Here is a 20,778-nt window from a genome sequence, read left to right on the forward strand (position 1 = left end):
TAGGGGAAGGGACTAAAAAGGATTGGAGCATTTAGTCAAAAACTTCGTTGTTTGCTAAGGTTTTCATGATATTTTAAAATTTTTACTGTTAATTATAAAGCTATGATAAAATGCGAATACTATATAATAGCAAAGCGGCAGAGTTGGAATCCAATAACTAAACAATGAAAAATATTGTTGCAAAGTATAATCATTATAAAACATTTTAAGTATTTTTAAAAAATCATTTAAACTTTGAAGAAAGAATCCCCTAACCGAATAAAATTGACATCATTAAAATGTATTTCTTTAATTTTAAAGTGGATTAAAAATAGTGTTTGTGCAATATGTAATCGTAGAACGTTTTAGGGAAAATTGTTAAACTTGTGTTTCATTTTTAAATAGAAATCCCTTTAAATTAGAGTGGTAGTGAGTACCTACCCAAGAAGTAACTGCATGTCGATTTATGTATATCAAGAATAAACATGAAAAAATTAAAATTTTTAAGAAATAATTTTATTTTTATTTATCTCCTAAATAAAAATAAATATTAATAAAAGTATATATTCAAAAATGTTTTTAATGAAATTTATTAATTTATCTAAAAGGATTTACCTGAATATCACAAGCTATAAGTCACACTTTATCTCCTTTTCGCGGACAAAATGGCAACTGATAAGATATTTGGAACGCAGATCTCAAATAGACTTATCTAGGGCAATCAGTTGAATGCGTTCAATAATTGTTATCTTTACTTATAATAAAAATGAATGTATGTCTGCATGTGTATGTGTATGTTTGAGCTCAAAGACGAAGATAAATATAAACCAATAACCAAGATAATAGACCAAGATAAATATAGACCTTTTTGATAAATATAGACCAAGGATCTATATTTATCAAAAAGAGCACATATATACTTTTGGCGCTGGAAATGCGTTTCTCAGAATACATAAATTAAAAATCAAGCCAATTTTTGGCATTTTTTTTTTTTTTTTTTTTTTTTTTGCGATTATATTCAAAAATATTGTAGCTCAAAGGTGATTTTTAGATCATCTTAAAATTCATTAAATTATCTTTCAATTATACCATTTTTAATACGTTAAATTTCTATTTTTAATCCAGCCGCCTTTGGCGACCAGATTTTTTGCACATATTATCACTTTTTAGACAATTAAATGACTTATGAAATGCAAGTTTTAAAATTCATTTCACTTTATTACTTTATACGACTGCAAAACGTGAATTCAATTGAATCAGCTTGTTATTCAAAAGGTTAAATCAAATTCAAAAGGTGTATATATTACAAAATTAAAACAGGAATGAAAATCCTAATACGGAATTAATAACTGACAAAAACGCATGATTGAATGTCTAAAAATGATGATTTGGAGCTCCACCATAGCATTTAAAAATATTATTACATATAGTGTATCAAATTGAAGTAATTGTATTATTGAAATTGAGGGGGAAATTTTATAGAAATGAAATTGATATCGGTGAAAAGGTAATTTGAGTTTTAAGAGTGAACAGAGGCTACTTTTTAAGATAATTTTTTTAGAACACTTGGGCATCCATTTTCATTGACAAGTCCTAACTATTAATCATTTGGCGAGTGTTAAATCTATTTTTGCACTCAAAATTTGTTGGAATCCAATTTTTTTTTATTTCTTTTGTATCTTCTAACTGAATGTACTTTTCGTGACATGGCGAGCCATCTTCAGAACATTTCTAATTGTACTTTGCAGCTAGCTCCATCAGTTAGTTACGCAATGCGATGAATTCGATATAGCTGTAAAATGAAGCAGTCTTAAAATCATATGATGGTTCGTTTACATTTGGCTGTTGCCATTTGCCGATAAGAACTGAGAGCGATTTTTGTGCCACGTACCTTAGTACTTTATATACAGGGATGATTCAAGAATATATTTTAACAGATTATTTCACAAAAAATAAAAATAAAATTTCATCTGCTCGTGCATATTGTGCATGGATCGAAAAAATTAGTTTTTATCAATGTATTGCCATTACGTTAACTAAAGCTAGTTAAAAAAAATAAGGTAAATATTACTGCAAATTAAACCCAGAAAAATCTTATTTTTAGCATTTGTCTATGAAATGAAATAAATACGAAATATGATATTTTCTAAAAGATAAAAACACAAAAAAAGTTTTCTACGAACTTTTAAAGTATATACATTATTAATTAAATAATTCTATAGCACTTAAGGTAAATTTATATATATCTATATATACAAAACAAAGTCGTAAATCATGTTAGTTACACCATTTATAACTCAAGAACGGCTGTACCGATTTTAATGATATTTGATTTTTTGGAATCGTCTCAGTCCCGAATAGCAGAATAACCATTAAAATATTGTAAAAGTTCACGGGGGGGGATTAAGGGGAAATCGTAGTTTAACCCCCTTCGCCGTTGGCGATAACACGCCAAAGCTGACAACCGACGTTTTCTCTAGCCTAGGACACCTCCGAAAAATACGGCGTTGGCTCTTGATTGGCGATTTTTGAAAAGTGCGCCAATCAAGGAGTTAAACTACGATCGCACCAACATTAATCTTGATCTTAGGAGTATTTTTTTTAGGAGTTGGTAACACTGCAACTACTGTCAAGTAGGTCAAAACTACTAACTAAATTATTTGTTTTATTTTTTAGATTAAGATTTAAACATTTTAATAGATTAAGAATTCTACTATGCTATTACCGTACAGCATTTTCTTAGTAAACTGTAAAATAAATAACATTCCATTAGTCGCTCCTTATCTGACAGATAACTTCTTTTTCCAATAACTAGATGGCACAATGTCTGAGAGAAAATTCTTTTTAGCAATTTTCCTAGTTTGTTTTAGATAAATAATCGCAATTCATTCAAAACGATAAGTATTAAATATCCGTGTGCACGCCAAAGTATTTTTCAAATTTCTTAAGCAAAAAGCAGAATTTCAGTATGCTCTATAATTCAGTGATCCATTAAAACGTGTGGAATTCATCATATTCAAATAAAATATCTTATTTCTAAGACACGTCTCCGTGCACAATAATAAAAAATCAAACATAAAATATTACTTGATCCGTTGCAATGTATCAAATTTATTCTACTCATTAAAAAAAATTCTGGAAAATGATATCTTATTTCTGAGAAACGTTTCAGGATAGGATCATAAATAATTCGAACATTTGGCTTCCAAGTATTACAATTTAAAAATAATTGCCACTACTAATAAATGAAATAGTTTGAATCAATTGAGGCTGGATTCTAGCGTCTCAGGATTTTATGATTGGAAGACGATTTTCAGCTCGGTTTTGCTTCAAAATGAACTGTGACAGTTTAAATTCATTTCTTGAACTTCGATGGCGGTCTTTCGAATGGAATATTATTTGCAATTTTCCTTTGTGTATTTAAAAAAAGATTTTTTATAATTCATTATTATTTCTTTAAAAAGCTGAAAAAATTGCAACAGAGAGATAATCTTCGGCTCGATGCTTCAAGTGTTGATTTGAATCGAGCAGCGTTTCTATTTGATAGCACAATTAATTACAGCTCGCATCCTTTCGTTGGCATTGATCAAATGGACGTTGTTTGGGAGTATTGTAGCGCATTAAAGTTTGCTGGAGAAACGCCTGCATTGTGCTGCCTTTATGGCAAAGTGAGATTGCCATTATTGACTTCGCCACCTGAGCCATCGCGTTCATTGCTTTTAGAGATGCATAATCCACGATTTTTTGAATAACAAATAATATTGCTATTGTTATTTTTAAATATGCGTTCCAAATATCTGTTATTTCAATCATATTATTAATTAAAAATTATTACTTAATATTAAATATAAAATTTATTAATTGTAATTAATAATTAATTTACTAATTTAATTAACGTGTGATTGAATTAATTTATCTGTTTCAGCTTACTTCTTAAATTTTTTTTTTCTCAAAACTATTTAATTTATTTATTAGAGTGAACCATTTTCTGGAAAAGATGAGTTAAAAATATATGTCATTTCTTTAAAATGTTTACTTTAGTCCTATATTCTACCAATAGATGGCGCCAGCAGTAAACAGAGTACATGTATTCAAAGTCAATCATGTCACGAGCAATAAAAAATGATCTGTATGGAATAGTGCATCATCAAATACGAATATCGGTGACTTCGCACTTTCCAGTGAAGCCTCGCACTTTCCGGTGAAATCACCGCTGCGATAAATTTCAGTGATATGCAATTCAATGATACGATACGATAATTCCAATAACCGGTCCGTTCACTTTTCAATCCAATCACAGATTTCTTTCGAGAGCTTCCATTGGACAGATCGTATCGTCACCGCTCCGGCAAATTTCAGTGATATCATATCGATTGTTAGTTTCTATCGTGATCCAAAACTTGTAATCGAAATATCATCAGTAAGATCGTATGAAGGATTTGAATCACACCCCTCTTTGAAAAGTATTGATCACTTGTATTTGTGACTTTTTGATATTGGTTACGTAATAACCGCTATGAAAATATTCGTCATTCCTAATTGCTTTTCGGCGAAACACCAGAATCACGACATTTTCTAGCGAACACTCAAAAATACAATGGCTGTTTTAAAATGACTTCATTTTGTGCAAACATCATCCAAGAACCAGGATTTAATCGAGAAAGGTAATTTAATTTATGCTGAAGAGAGACATTGTTCATTTTCTTTAAAAAATAAGTTTTGTTTAATAGATGAAAAATTGCTCAAATGTAGTTTCAATTACAGGCAGAAAAGTTTAGATTAATGTATTGGTTTCTAAAATAAATAAGGCATGCTAACATAAAAAGAAGAGATAATAAATGAGTAATATTGATTTCGCTTTCGTAAGATTCACGGCTAGATTAACTATCAAATTGGATCATTGCTGCCTCTTGAAGATTCACAGCATAAATTCTTGCAACTATACATCATTTGTAATATGGAGAAACAACCTGATCGACGTGAAGAGATCCACCCGGCAATGAAAAGAGCAATTCGCCATGCGCAATTACTTCATGATGCATTAGTCAGGCTGTACAGAACGGCGTTGGAACGCATGTTTTGTTTTTACCAATTTAATGACTGAGCTTTGTAACAATATTAAAAACATTTTAATAGACTGAGATTTCAACTCGAGTAAATCCGAGTTAAACTCAACTCGAGTTAACACGTCACTATCGTGTCTTTTTTTTTTCATGTTGTCTATGATTTGTTGTGAAAAAAACATTTAGGTTACCGGTCAATTTGTTTGTTTTATATTACTATGCCGCGACACAGAAGATCTAATCTTTCCCAATAAACCTATCATGCAATTAGGCTTCGGGACACTGCGAATCAATCCACCGAAGAACGAGAAAACGCACGCGAAGAGTGCTGCATTAGTACTGACCGGCATTGAGAAATCATTGAGCTCGACGTAGAGTTAGAGATGCATAATCCACGATTTTTTGAATAACAAATAATATTGTTATTTTTAAATATGCGTTCCAAATATCTGTTATTTCAATCATATTATTAATTAAAAATTATTACTTAATATTAAATATAAAATTTATTAATTGTAATTAATACTTAATTTACTAATTTAATTAACGCGTGATTGAATTAATTTATCTGTTTCAGCTTACTTCTTAAATTTTATTTTTTTTTCTCAAAACTATTTATTTAATTTATTTATTAGAGTGAACCATTTTCTGGAAAAGATGAGTTAAAAATATATGTCATTTCTTTAAAATGTTTACTTTAGTCCTATATTCTACGAATAGATGGCGCCAGCAGTAAAAAGAGTACATGTAATCAAAGTCAATCATGTCACGAGCAATAAAAAATGATCTGTATGGAATAGTGCATCATCAAATACGAATATCGGTCACTCCCGTAAAGTGGAGCGGTGACTTCGCACTTTCCAGTGAAGCCTCGCACTTTCCGGTGAAATCATCGCTGCGATAAATTTCAGTGATATGCAATTTAATGATACGATACGATAATTCCAATAACCGGTCCGTTCACTTTTCTATCCAATCACAGATTTCTTTCGAGAGCTTCCATTGGACAGATCGTATTGTCACCGCTCCGGCAAATTTCATTGATATCGTATCGATTGTTAGTTTCTATCGTGATCCAAAACTTGTAATCGAAATATCATCAGTAAGAGCGTATGAAGGATTTGAATCACACCCCTCTTTGAAAAGTATTGATCACTTGTATTTGTGACTTTTTGATATTGGTTACGTAATAACCGCTATGAAAATATTCGTCATCCCTACGCAGAGTAGGGATCAACAGCGATATAATCTTCGGCGCGATGCTTCAAGTGTCGATTTGAATCGAGCACCGTTTCTATACGATTGGACAATTCCTCATATCATTGCTTTTGGCCACTGTTTCTGCGGTAGCAGTTGCGTTTTCTGGCATAGCGGCCACATTGTTCGAAGGATGCCGTGCGGCTCATTGAACGTTAAAGTTGTCGTTAAACCTACAAAATTCTGAAGAAGTGACATGTAACATTTTGAAATAGTCCGCAATAGCCAAAATTTTAGTAGCATCAAAAAACATCATATGGGACGAATGCACGGTGGCGCAAAAACGCGCATTGAAAGCATTTAACAGGACATTGAAAGATCTGCACAATGACTCGAGATGCTTTGGAGGCGCAATGATTTTATTGTCTGGCGATTTCCGCCAAACACTGCCAGTTATTCCAAGATCGACTGCAGCCGATGAAATAAACGCTTGCATCAAATCATCAAATCTGTGAAGCTATGTGAAGAAACTTCAACTGACAACAAACATGAGAGTTGCATTGCTGAACGATCCATCTGCTGAAGATTTATCCAAGCAATTGTTGACTATCGGTAATGGTCATGTTCCTGTCGACGAATCGAGCGGATTTATTTTATTTCCTCGGAATTTTTGCAATTTCGTTGCATCGAAAGCTGAGCTCATCAACAAAGTGTTCCCGAACATTATTTATAACCACAAAAATTACAAATGGTTTAGTGAGCGAGCCATTTTGGCGGCTAAGAACAAAGATGTGGATGACTTAAACTTCGTAATTCAGAATCAAATCGTTGTTACTCTACATTCATTCAAATCTATTGACTGTGTAACAAACGAAGACGAAGTCGCCAACTATCCATCTGAATTTTTAAACTCCTTGGATGTGCCTGGCTTACCACCGCACAATTTATAGCTGAAGGTTGGCTCGGTGGTCATGATGCGTCGAAACTAAACCAACTAAAACTATGCAATGGAACGCATTTGGTGATAAAAAAAACTGATTATAAATGTGATTCACGCGACTATACTCAAAGGAAAATTCAAAGATGAGGAAGTTCCCATTCAGAGGATTCCATGATCCCAAGAGATATGCCCTTTGTGTTTAAACGAATTCAATTTCCAATTTGTGTTGCATTTGCAATGACGATTAACATATCACAAGGCCAATCGTCGAGTGTTTGTGGTCTTAATCTAGAAAACTCATGTTTTTCTCATGGTCAATTATATGTGGCATGTTCACGTGTTAGTGAACCATCCGCTTTATTTGTTCTTGCATCTGATAACAAAACAAAAAATGTTGTTATAAGAAGGTGCTTGACTCAAGAGAAGAAACCCGAATGTATATATAGATTGAATAAAGAAAATATCTTTCTGAAGAGCCATTTTAATGCTTATTTTTGTAGTTTTATTGTTTTTTTCCCCTTATATTGCTATAACAAATCAAATATGATTAAAATCGGAACAGCCCTTCTTGAGTTATAAATGGTGTAACTAAACTGTTCATTGATTGTTAGGCGGTACGAAGTTCGCTGGGTCAGCTAATATATATATATATATATATATATATATATATATATATATATATACACTCTTTCTTAGTACCTATACCTAATTTCTAAACAGTTAGAATTGGACATCTGCATCTAATTGGAAAAATGGTCTAAAGGAAATAAATAATGCCATTTTATGTAGTTTGAATCAATAAATGATAATAATGAATTTTATATTATTATGTAGACTCTCGGTCCTTTAGTAAAATATTTACAGTACACTCCCGATTATCCGCGGAATTGGGTGGCGCGGCCGCCGCGGATAACAAAATTCGCGGATAATCCGAAAAAAGCTAAAAACGGGTATAGCAAAAGAGAAAACAGTCATTCCAACTTTGAAAAATCGTTTTATGTACAATAAAACGTAAAATAAACAGCAGGAAATGTTTAACTAACGCTTAATATTTTAGTATATCACTCAAAACTAACCTAAATTGCATTTTGTTAATGAAAACAGAAAAGTGCTTTGTATTTACGAGAGGCGTCAAGGATACATAGAAAAATTAATACATATGTACTGTTTTAATACTGTAATGTATTATGTAATTACAAAAGCATAACTGTAAAACTGCACCTTTTTGAAAAAATCAGTCAAAAAAAAAAAAAAAAAACTTTGTGCGGAAGGCGCGGATAACCCGCCCGCGTATAATCGGGAGTCTACTGTATTTTGTAAAATATTTTTGAGACGCCAACATTTTAAATAAAAATCTATTGGATTAACATTGAGTGAGTTTAGAAAATTTGGAGACTGCTGTCTTATGAAAATGCGCGAGTTTTGACCATTCCATCCACCGTCTCGAAGAACTTACGCCAATCAGCGACATTCTGTCAGATTTGGTTGCAGAAAATAGAAAATTTTTATTATTTATTTATTTATATAAATAAGCTGAAAGATTCTATTTTCTGTACTCATATGTTTCAAAATCATTTTGGGTTTCGAGGGGGGGGGGGGATTTGTATTTATTGAAGTTTATTCGCTTCTGCCTAAATTTAGAGTTTCAATTTTACGGGAGAAGACGGAAAATTAGAGAGAGACGTAGATCAATGAACAGCAGCTGTAATGATATAAGTTAAATGGCTATTAAAGTTAGAAAAAATACTTTACTGAAGAAACTATTCAAGTTTAGTTATATTAAAGTCCTGTTTTAAAACAACACTGGCAACTATTTGGGGACGGACCTCGCAATTTTGAATCGTGATGAGTTGATGAGGACGGCATCTGAGCTAGCACCGCCTTTTAACTTCACAACATCAGTGGGAGGACATTCGGTTCTTCACTGATTTGACGTGCACCGGATCAGCTTGCACGACGGTTCTTTAACTCTTAAATGACGACGTGCGGTCTGTGAGACCGCTAGCGATGGATTTTCGGTCACCCCTATTTTATTTTTATCTCAATTGAATGGATTGACCCTGTAGCTTCCTGTTTTGTGACCTTCAATACTCGTGAACTTTTTCAACCGATTTCAGCAGATGCTTTTTAAAATAATTTAATTACAGTAGACTCCCGATTATCCGCGCCTTCCGCATTAAGTTTTTTTTTTTTTTTTTTTTGCTTCCAAGCAAAGAAAAAATGCTTCCAAAGAAAGAAGCAAACGCAAACGACTGATTTCTTCAAAAAGGTGTAGTTTTACAGTTATGCTTTTGTAATTACATAATACATTACAGTATTAAAACAGTACATATGTATTAATTTTTCTGTGTACCCTTGACGCCTCTCGTAAGTACAAAGCACTTTTCTGTTTTCATTAACAAAATGCATTTTAGGTTAGTTTTGAGTGATATACTAAAATAACATTTCCTGCTGTTTATTTTACGTTTCATTGTACATAAAACGATTTTTCAAAGTTGGAATGACTTTACCTTTTAATTTTCTCCTTTGCTATACCCGTTTTTAGCTTTTTTCGGATTATCCGCGATTTTTGTTACCCGCGGCGGCCGCGCCACCCAATTCCGCGGATAATCGGGAGTGTACTGTATTTCTTTTAGTGCGGTCTCTAAGACCGCACCTCCCTGTTAGTGCCCCATTGATAAACAAGGCTTAGCAGATGGCGCTAAAACTTAGGCCTCGAAATATCATCCATTTACTGATCCTATTACGAAGCAGTGCTCCAGACACTTTTAAGTAAAGCAGAAAATGATTTTAGTGATAAAGAAAATTGTACAGGAGAGTTTTTCGATGAAAGTTTGCATTCAACTGATTCTGATATGTATGCTCAAACATAATTTTTCTAGTGATAATGTATTTTGAAAAGTTTATAAAATATATTAATATACCAAGAGATATATATACAGAATTTATAGGTAGATTTTTATACTAGTCCTTAACCTGTATTTTTAAAATGCTCTAGAAAACTGTGCTATGATAATCACACAAGCCGATAAAAAAAGAGCCAATTTTACCCATTGTTAATTTTTTTATATATATAATTGTTGAATTTTACATTATATTGTCTTCTATCTTCCTTCATATACTGTAAAAATAAGTATGATTTAAAAAGTAATATGTTTTTTCAAGAATATTATTTATTGTAACATGTAATTTGAGAGGAAAATGTATGTTCCAACACATTTACTTTTTTCAATGATAATATATTTAGAAAAATTTCTAAAACATATCTATATATCAAAAAAAAATTACCTGCAAAATATTTTGGCACTTTTTCATGCAAATGCATTTATTAGAAAATTTAATTTGAGTGTAAATGAAATGCGGTCTCGTAGACCACACCTCCCCAGTTTAGTCCTAAAATTTCACCTCCCCAGTCAAGGGTTAATGGAATCGAGTCTCCAACCTGGCACCTCCTAGTACCGAGGCTTAAATTTTGCTGTTAGCATCCGCGGCCAAGAAATTGTTCAAGACTTATTTACATAAAATATTGAACATTTTAACGATTATTATGCTGGTCATTGAAGGCGGTTAGTCAGAAATAAACACTTCGATTGAGATAAATAGTAAAAGAACCAACGCAGACATTTCTTACTTCATGTTTTATGTATCCACTCATTTTTCTCTATTATTATGTCACATGAAAAGTGGTTTTCGAAAATTTCATACTTTTCATTTTTTAGATAATGTCCAATCCGATTTCAAATGGACCAGAGCAGCGTGGGAAGACCCTTCCTTTCCAGATGGATCATCTTCCAGAATATTTCCAGAAAAAGAGTGAAATAGAATTGAATGAGAAACCTGAAAATAAAAGTGAAAAGTTACAAGAATTAAAAACGCTGATAGCTGGTTTGTATTTTTTTCCCCTTTAATTATGGGGAGTAGATAAAAATACAGCAATATTTTCAGTAAAGATGTCCATTTTAAATTTTTTTGTTTTTATTTCATAAGCTTTTATCATTTAGTCTAAACACTATTATCATAGGAGGAATTTCATTTCTTTGTATTGGTAGCAATGTATCATCTAACCTGAAATTGGTTTGATTTAATTTCAAAACATTTATTTTTCTATCTAATCTATCTTCTATTTTAATCTATATTTATAATAAAGCTCAATGTGTGTGTGTGTGCGTTAGGGCTCTACAGGTCAGACCGTTTGACTGACAGCTACCAAATTTGGCACGTGTATACTTTGGAGGAATGGGCACCTCAGAGGGATTTTTTCGAATTTTTAATTACAATTTTAAGTAGTTAAAAATGAAGCGAAATGTTGACGTTTTTCCGCTATAACTTCCGAAAATATTACTGCACAAAATTTATTTTTACATCATATTGAAGATCAAAAAATCATCTTTTTACCAATGTTTCAACCAAAAAATTAAATTTCTATTTCTAATGATTTTTTTAAAAAAATTATTTAATCCTATTTTCAATAATTTATTTCTCACAAAATAAAATAAAATGTAAGTTGCACGTGCACTTTTCACATAAATGGGAAACAAAATTAACTTTTATCAATGCGTTACGCGAGCTCGCAAATTGTACAGACTAAGTCTATGGCAAAGGATACCGACGTGCTCTGATTGGTTTAAGCCTTGGCATCTTTTTGGCAATGTTTTGCACTCGTAATAGTGTAGTTTTCGCTTATTTGGCTGAAACTTGTACCTTTCATTAGTTTTATGGAAGATACGAGTGAATATCAACACGATCTAATTTTTATTAATATAATTGTTTTCTCTAAATATTACTCGTAATACTACTAATACTAATTAATTATAATAATAATAAATATTACTAATAATACTAGTAATACAAGTAACTAATGTTATTTATGCACAGAAGTATAAAAACAATATGAAAGTAATTATTCAACATATGATGCAGCAATTAAATAATTCTTATTTTTCTATGATTTTCGTGCCTTTATTAGATAATTTATGCAGTCATTGAAACTTGTTGCTGAACGTTTGTTACTTTCCCATCAACTACATATGGGGAGATGATTACCTATTTGGTACATATTTATACCAAAACGTATAAATATGTAAGCTTTAACGGAATATGTGATTTCGTAGCTAATTTTTTTAGTTATATCAAAAAATAATATTAAGAAGAAACACACACAAAAATATTTATAATAAATTGTAATTTTTATAATTCCTGAATTTAGGTTTCATGATTTGATCTTTTCTACTGTAGATGTGTTCCAGATTAATATTACATGTAAACCGTAAAAAATAGGGAGGGGGGATAAATTCACATATTTTATTTATTTTTATAAAAATATATTTCGGTATGGCATCTTTTTGGCAAAACATTGCCAAAAAGATGCCAAGGCTTAAACCAATCAGAGCACGTCGGTATCCTTTGCCATAGACTTAGTCTGTACAATTTGCGAACTCGCATGCGTTACCATCACATTGACAAAAACTCAAGTTAAAAAATAAGTAAATCGTTGCAAATGAAACATATAAAAGTATAATCTTCAGCACGTGTCTATATGAAATGAGATAAATATAAAATATGATATTTTCTGAACAATAAGTGCAGAGAAACATTTTCTATGATCTTTTACAATATCTATGTTACTAATTCATTGTAATAGTTTTATTTAAGGCAAATGTGGTTTAAAATGTTCTGTAGCACCTTTTTCCCCCCTTGAGCAGAGAGCGCCCCCTTGTGGCATTTTACAGAAGATCCTTGTGGCGTTTACAGACAAGCAGTTGAACGGGAGACCTGCATCCTGAGGTCGACTTTTTCCTATGCGCAACCCTTGCGTTAACGCCGAATGCTTTCGGTTGGAAATGGTGGAATCCCTCCACCATATTGTTTACTTTAACTTAATTGTCTATGTGTGTTTGTAAATTTTGTAACGTAGCTGTGTTTGTGTAGATTAAAAATATTATATCGAAAACCGGGCAGTTCATTAGGAAATCTCAACGCACTCATTAGTTCAAGATATCTACTCTAATAGGAGGCTAACAACTTATTTGTAAATCTTTAGTAATAGAAATGCATCTGCTAACAAAATGGTCTAAATGAAATAAATAATTATATTTTATGTAAATTTAGACAATAAATGTTAATGAATCACGAATTTTAAATTTTTACATACAACTTCTGCCCTGGGAATCATGTTTTACAAAATATTCTTGTGACGCTAATATCTTAAATAAAAAGAGTTGCACTCCAATGAACTAAATCAATCACTAAAGCTGACCGATTTATGAAAACTTAAATATCACGATTATTCAAAATCAGTCGATTTTAGATTACTTCATCGACCGTCTCAAAGAAGCCAATCATTTAAAATTAAATTTTACGGGCTCTGATAGAAAATTAGAGATGCATAGTGCCATGAATAGAATGGCTTTGTCTCAGAATAGGTTTTTCAACAAAACATTTTTCAGCTTCAAATTTTGAGAGTTTAAGTAAATTGTATAACTCTCAAAATTTGAAGCTGAAAAATTTTTTGTTGAAAAACCTATTCTGAGACAAAGTTACATAAAATATTAAGTGAACATTTTAGAGAGCATTAATGCTAGCTAACCGGCTGGTCACCAAAGGCGGCAAGTTATCTATTAAATCAAATATCTATTTTTTTTATTAATCAGCAGACCAAACAACAAATAACTTTGATTTCGAAATATATATATATCTTTTCAGTACTTAAGGTACAGTATTGCGACAGTACCAAAGCTTTGTTTTTCTATCTACTCAATCAATAATAACGATCTATTATTATCTATAAATCAATGTTCTATTTTATTTTATTAATCAGGAGACCCAGCAACGAATGACTTTGATTTCGAAAAAGATCTGTTGGTTCAGTACTTAAGGCACAGCAAATACGACGTCCAGAGGGCTTTCAAACATATTCAGAATTACGTGGCTTTGAGAAGTGTCAACAGCCATTTATTTCAAAGCATTCCGGATGAATACTTCCATTGCACAAACTCAGTTGAATTTATTCTGCCACTTCCGGAAAGGAGCCCTGAGGGATGCACGATCATTGTGACTCAAACAGGTAAGAATTTTTACCTTATTGCATAGAAAATCTATACAAATTGAATATTGTATTTTCTGGAAATAAGCCACTAGATTATGATTGTTATTCATATTATTAAGCTCCTAATGTTCCGAAAAAAAATACTAATTTTGCTTTTGTATGTGTACCTATTTTTTTAAGCACGAAAAATCTAATACAGAACGAATTTGATCGATGGTATTCTTTTCGGTATGCAGATTCCAACCATCTTTGTGAATTTTTGTCATTTTTTTTTGGGGGGGAGGGTTGTAAAGAAAGTATGTATTGTCTGTTCTATGCAATTCAAAAGTGCTGAAATTAAACGGATAGAATCTGATTTGTTTCAATCATTGGAATGTCTGTTCTATGCAAATCAAAAGTGCTACAATTAAACGGATAGAATTTGATTTGTCTCAATCTTTGGATTGTCTGTTCTATGCTACAATTAAACGGATAGAATTTGATTTGTTTCAATCTTTGGATTGTCTGTTCTATGCAGATCAAAAGTGCTACAATTAAACGGATATAACTTGATTTGTTTTAATCATTGGATTGTCTGTTCTATGCCACAATTAAACGGATAGAATTTGATTTGTTTCAATCATTGGATTATCTGTTCTATGCAATTCAAAAGGGCTACAATTAAACGGATAGAATTTGATCTGTTTCAATCATTGGATTATCTGTTCTATGCAATTCAAAAGGGCTACAATTAAGCGGATAGAATTTGATTTGTTTCAATCATTGGATTGTCTGTTCTATTCATATCAAAAATGCTACAATTTAACGGATAGAATCTGATTTGTTTCAATCATTGGATTGTCTGTTCTATGCAAATCAAAAATGCTACAATTTAACGGATAGAATTTGATTTATTTCAATCATTGGATTGTCTTTTCTATGCAAATCAAAAGTGCTACAATTTAACAGATAGAATTTGATTTATTTCAATCATTGGATTGTCTTTCCTATGCAAATCAAAAGTGCTACAATTAAACGTATAGAATTTGATGTGTTTCAATCTTTCCTAAAATTCTTTCATATACTGACCATGCTCCAGCACAAATGGCACTTCTGACGAACAATGGAGGCAAATTTCCACTTGTGGTCATTTGGCTAGCAGTAATCATCTGCTGAACGTCAGCAAAACATCCGTAAAAAAAATCAATATAAACTTTTTATTTTCTCGTATACCTAGTATAGAGGAAGTATAGATATCGTCAAAAAATTCGAACTCGAGATTTTGACGAATCAGCACGTTTTAGAAATAAATCCCTGTGTTTGAAAAACCCATTTTTAGAAAATGTCCATCTTTCTGTCTGTGACAAAGATAACTCAATAAACTTTTTTATCTATAGGATTGAAATTTGATATATGGTTTCTACACTAAATTTACAGATTTGTATCAAATTTTGAGTAAAATCTGTTCAGAGGATCTCCGTCTGCCAGTTTGTCCGAAAATAATTTAACACGATAATTATAAAACGAATATATCTAGATAGATAACATTTGGTAAGCAGATTTAGTATCCATAATGTAGACGCTTGTTAAATTTTGAGCCAAATCCAAATACGGGTTGGCTGGCTGTTGGTCTGTACAATAATTCAAACACCCATTGACGTAAATGTATCAAATTTGGTAGGTGGTTTTGTGACTGCGAGTGCAGTTTTGTGTTAAAGTTTTGTTTGAATCGGTTGGTGGAAAAAACAAAAATCCGTCTTTTGTATATTATTAACACATGTCAGGGATGCATTGTCAAGTCATTCGCCGATAGTTTCAGTAAAAATGCTAAAGTTGACGCTAAAAGTTAATATTTCGTAACTATTGTTCGCCAGTGCAATGTAAGGCGTCTTTGGCATTTCAAATTTATTAGAGTGTGTGCGAGAAAATTTTTCGGAGACCACTCCCTCTGGTTTCTTTTTGGTGAGAGGCTGAGCAAATGTATTACAATAGGTTTTGTTGTTAATTTTTTGAAATGAGCTTCCATTTGAATGAATTTAACCTAAGTGAAGCTGTGAAACCTCTTTAATGAAATGATTGTTCGCTCATCTGGCACTTCCATTCATTCGGCTTTCTCTGATGTCTGATGTCAGCCGGATTACTGAGCAATGACTGTAGTCTTTCATTAAATATTGTATTAAATTTGGAGCCTTGTTCGTCAAAATTTAACGATATATAAACGTCCAACGTTCAAAAAAGACGATGCAAAAGCATGCGCCCTTTTCTTCAAACTATTGCAAAGCATAAAACATACTACATTGTGTAAATCTGCGAGAAGCTCAAAAGGAAAGCATTTCCTCTAATTACCAACCTTTGCCCTCTTCTCATTGTAAGTAGCCGTGGTGGCCTGGTGGTAAGGTTTCGGCTTGTGAGCCGTAAGGTTTCAGGTTCGAGACCCGATTCCACCGAAGAACCGTCGTGTAAGGGGTCTGTTGCACGTAAAATCCGTCATGCCAAACGGCCTCCAACTAGTGTGCTGTGACGTGGAGAGGGGGGTGCCAGCTCAGGTGTCGCCCTCGTCTTCTGACGCGGTTCAAAATGACGAGGTCCGTCCCAAAATAGCCCTAGTGTTGCTTTACAACGGGACGTTAATATAACTAAACTAAAACACTATAAGTAGGTGATGATAATTGTTGAATTCTATTTATATAAGAGTTGTCTACTGATCTATCTCTGCAACGCTGATTTGCGTCTAGCAACTTTTGTTTTAGCATTTTTATGTATCTTTATACTGAATGCAGGCAGGAATAATAATTAGTTTTTATTATGAAAGCATACATTTCATCCCGAATAGAACTCGGAAGTGTTTATGAAAAATATATATATCGCAGTTTCTTCCTTTTTTACTTTCTCGCATGCGAAGTATAGAAAGGTATATCGAGTTTTTGACGAATCTCCCAATTTTAGACCTCCTTGTGTTCGAAAAGCACATTTTTGGAAAATGTCCATTTGTTTGTCTGTGACAAAGATAACTCGAAACCGCTTTGAGCAAGACGGATGAAATTTGGTATACGTGCATGGCTTGGTTGGTCTTTGTACCAAATTTCTAGATTTCTATCACATTTTGAGCAAACGCCGCTCAGAGGAAGTCTGTCAGTCTGTTCGAATATAATTTAACACGATAACTGTAAAACTAAGAGTGCTAGGTAGATCAGTATACATATTTAATATGTATGATGTAAGTAATTATAAAATTTTGAACCAAATCCAAGAACGGGTTGACTGTCTGTCAATCTGTACTTTCAGAAACATGTGAACGCGATAACTCAAAAACGTATTGACTTAAATATATCAAATTTGTTATGTGATTTTGTGATTATAATTGTAATTTTATTTCAAATGCTTGTTTCAGTCGGTTTGGAAAAAACGCATCTAAAATACAAATTCGATTTTCGGATACTTTTACCCTCATGTCAGCGTTTCATCGCCAAAAAATTCGCCAAGGATAACACGATAGATTCAGTAAAGATGCTAAATACACGCCAAAGATTAATATTTCTTAACTATTACACGTCCCTGCCATTTCATGTGTTTTCTGGGATAACAATTTTATTAGAGAGTATGCGAGAAAGGTTTTTGGAGACCACTCCCACTGATTTTTTTTTGTTGTTTTTTTGTATTTGGCTATATATATTTTTTCTGTCTATAGATCATCGTTTTCTTCAATCCTATTTTAAGGATTCATTTTAAGTATTCGTGAACGTTATGTAGTTATGAAGATCAAATTAACATTTTATTCGCATTTTTTTAATGCTGGATTGCAGCAAAGTTTAATGAGTTGAAGTCTGCCGATTCATATTCTTATATCAGTTGTAAATTATTGTTAATATCTTTCAGCATTATTTTAATTTGTGTTTGATATTACATCACCTCGGAAACACAGATTTCAGCATTTTCGGAATCGAGTTTTATCGTTTTCACACTTTTCCTTGTTTAATGATTCAACAATATTTTGAATATCTCACTCACTTTTCTCATCAATTTTTTTTTCATTTTGTCGTTTATTTGTAATCATACTTATTTTACTTCTCCGTGTTTGCCCAAATTCATTATTTAATGAAGTTCAACTTTTTTCTGTTCCACGATTGTATTTTATGTGATTCATTTCTGTTAGTGGATCACTATTTGCTTCAAACTTATTTTAATAATCAGTTTTGATTTGTAAGTTTATGAACACTGTAGATTAAAAAAAAAAGAACCCATTGCAAAAAAAAAAAAAAAAAAAAAAAAACGTTTCATATTATTATATATTTACATATAAAATGTACAACAATTTTTTTGAGCATTCTACCAATGTGCACGAAGCTTTTTATTTTAAGTTTCGTTAGTTAATCTATAATAATCATATCTGAAATATTGTTAAAAGTATAATATTTTGTTCTGTTGTAAGGGCTCATCTCCATACAGTAGCATAAGAGTGAAACACGGTATGACCATTCATGAACTCTGTATTTTAAATTAAAATGCGCTTTTAAGTACATAAGTAAATTTTTATGAAAGTCATTGGGGTATCATTAAGCAGCGTTACAAATGGATATTTTGGAAAAAAATCCTTTTATAAATTTATAAATGATTTTAAAAATTTCCAATCGGATCTAAAATCGACCTGAATTTATTTTCATATTCATGAATTTATTTGCTACGTAGAATGCTCGAAATTTCACGGCCCACACGTCAGCGGATGAAAGGACACGCCAAATACAACATTCAATGTGTAATCGCGAATACATCCAAGAGTTGGAAATTACATACTATTTTAGGAAATATGTTCCAGACTCTTAGTACATTCTAGAATCCCAAGAATAAATTCATGTTTCTATAATGCCATTTAATTCCAAGATTATTTGTAGTTTCCAATTCAAGGCTGCATTTGCGACTGAATGTTCTGCACGGAGTATTATTTATATTCAAAGTATTCGATCTAGAGATGCATAATCCACGATTTTTTGAATAGCAAATAATTTTGCTATTGTTATTTTTAAATATTTGTTTTAAATATCTGTTATTTCAATCATATTATTAATTAAAAATTATTACTTAATATTAAATATAAAATTTATTAATTGTAATTAATACTTAATTTACTAATTTAAGTAGCGTGTAATTGAATTAATTTATCTATTTCAGCTTACTTCTTAAATTTGATTTTTTTTCTCAAAACTATTTATTTCATTTCTTTATTGGAGTAAACCATTTTCTGAAAAATTTGAATTAAATATATATGTCATTTCTTTAAATTGTTTACTTTAGTTCCATATTTTACCAATAGATGGCGCCAGTAGTAAACGGAACATATGCAAAGTGAAGTCACAAGCAATTAAAAAGGATTTGTGCATGATCAAATGGGAATATCAGAATGTCAAGGTTACTCTCATGAAGCGGAGCGGCGACTTCACTTTCCAGTGAAGTCACTGCTCGTATAAATTTCAGTGATATGCAATTCATTGATCGCGGCGCCATCTAGTGCTATTAAACTTAACATGTAACTTCCCCTGCACTGGATCCATATCGTAAAGACCCGTTACTGCTGGCAGCATACCCACTCACCCACTCCTACAGTAACAGCCAATAGCATATCGACTTTCCAAATCTCACCCAAATCAAGCCAATCACATACCTAGCTTCGCCAAATCCACATATGAACTCCTAACTCAATAATTTTAACAGTACCATGGCATTATATCAAAAGTTATGCTCTATCAGTCACATCATTAAGGGGATAGTCCTTCTCCAAGGACGGGTACCCCGATAAACCCACCATCGAGATCGAGATCGAGATTCAATGATACGATAATTCCAAGAATAACCGCTCCGTTCACTTTCAATCCATTCACAGATTTTTCCTTTTCTGTTTTGTTCGAAAGCTTCCATTGGACAGATCGTATCGATTGTTACTTTCTATCGTGATCCAAAACCTGTAATCGAAATATCATCAGTAATATCGTATCAAGGATTTGAATTACGCCCTTCTTTGAAAAATATTGATCACTGGTATTTGTGACTTTATGATATTGGTTACGTAATAACCGCTCGTAAAATATTCGTCATCCCTAATTCTATCCTCCTCCAATATTTCAAGAATGAACTCTGTGATATTCGGTATAATTGTGACTCACTAATATTATTTAATTTTCTTTTTCACGTAGGTAAATGGAATCCAGACGAAATGGTCTATGAAGATCTTGTGCGATTATCTATGATGACTTATTGTCAACTGATGCGCGATCCGATGACTCAGATAAATGGATTCAAAGTCATTCACGATTTCAAAGACACGAAGTGGGAGCACTACAAATACTGCACTCCGCGGAATTTGAGATTCCTCTTCCACGCAACCATAGTAAGATTCCATTCTTTTCATAAATCTATACTTATAATAAAGCTCAATGTGTGTGTGTGTGTGTGTGTGTGTGTGTGTGTGTGTGTGTGTGTGTGTGTGTGTGTGTGTGTGTGTGTGTGTGTGTGTGTGTGTGTGTGTGTGTGTGTTGGCGCTCTACAGGCCAGACCATTCAACCTACAGCTACCAAATTTGGTAC

At 32.3% G+C, this 20,778-nt stretch overlaps 2 protein-coding genes across 4 annotated transcripts in view; both read left to right on the top strand.

Moving 5' to 3' along the window:
* The window catches only part of LOC129976722 (retinaldehyde-binding protein 1-like), a 43,402-nt gene that overhangs the window by 14,652 nt on the left and 7,972 nt on the right, over positions 1-20,778 (top strand). For all 3 annotated transcript variants that reach the window (XM_056090425.1, XM_056090427.1, XM_056090428.1), the window contains exons 2-4: positions 10,899-11,064; positions 13,997-14,242; positions 20,389-20,582. In XM_056090425.1, coding sequence (XP_055946400.1) covers positions 10,902-11,064; positions 13,997-14,242; positions 20,389-20,582 — 603 coding nt within the window. In that variant the 5' untranslated portion in view covers positions 10,899-10,901. The remainder of the gene's footprint in view (positions 1-10,898; positions 11,065-13,996; positions 14,243-20,388; positions 20,583-20,778) is intronic.
* On the top strand, positions 6,788-7,189 carry LOC129975340 (uncharacterized). Its single transcript, XM_056088403.1, has one exon. The coding sequence runs from the start codon at positions 6,788-6,790 to the stop codon at positions 7,187-7,189; it is 402 nt and encodes a 133-aa protein (XP_055944378.1).

This window comes from Argiope bruennichi, chromosome 7 (genome assembly GCF_947563725.1).
Source record: "Argiope bruennichi chromosome 7, qqArgBrue1.1, whole genome shotgun sequence".
NCBI classification, from domain to species: Eukaryota; Metazoa; Arthropoda; class Arachnida; order Araneae; family Araneidae; genus Argiope; species Argiope bruennichi.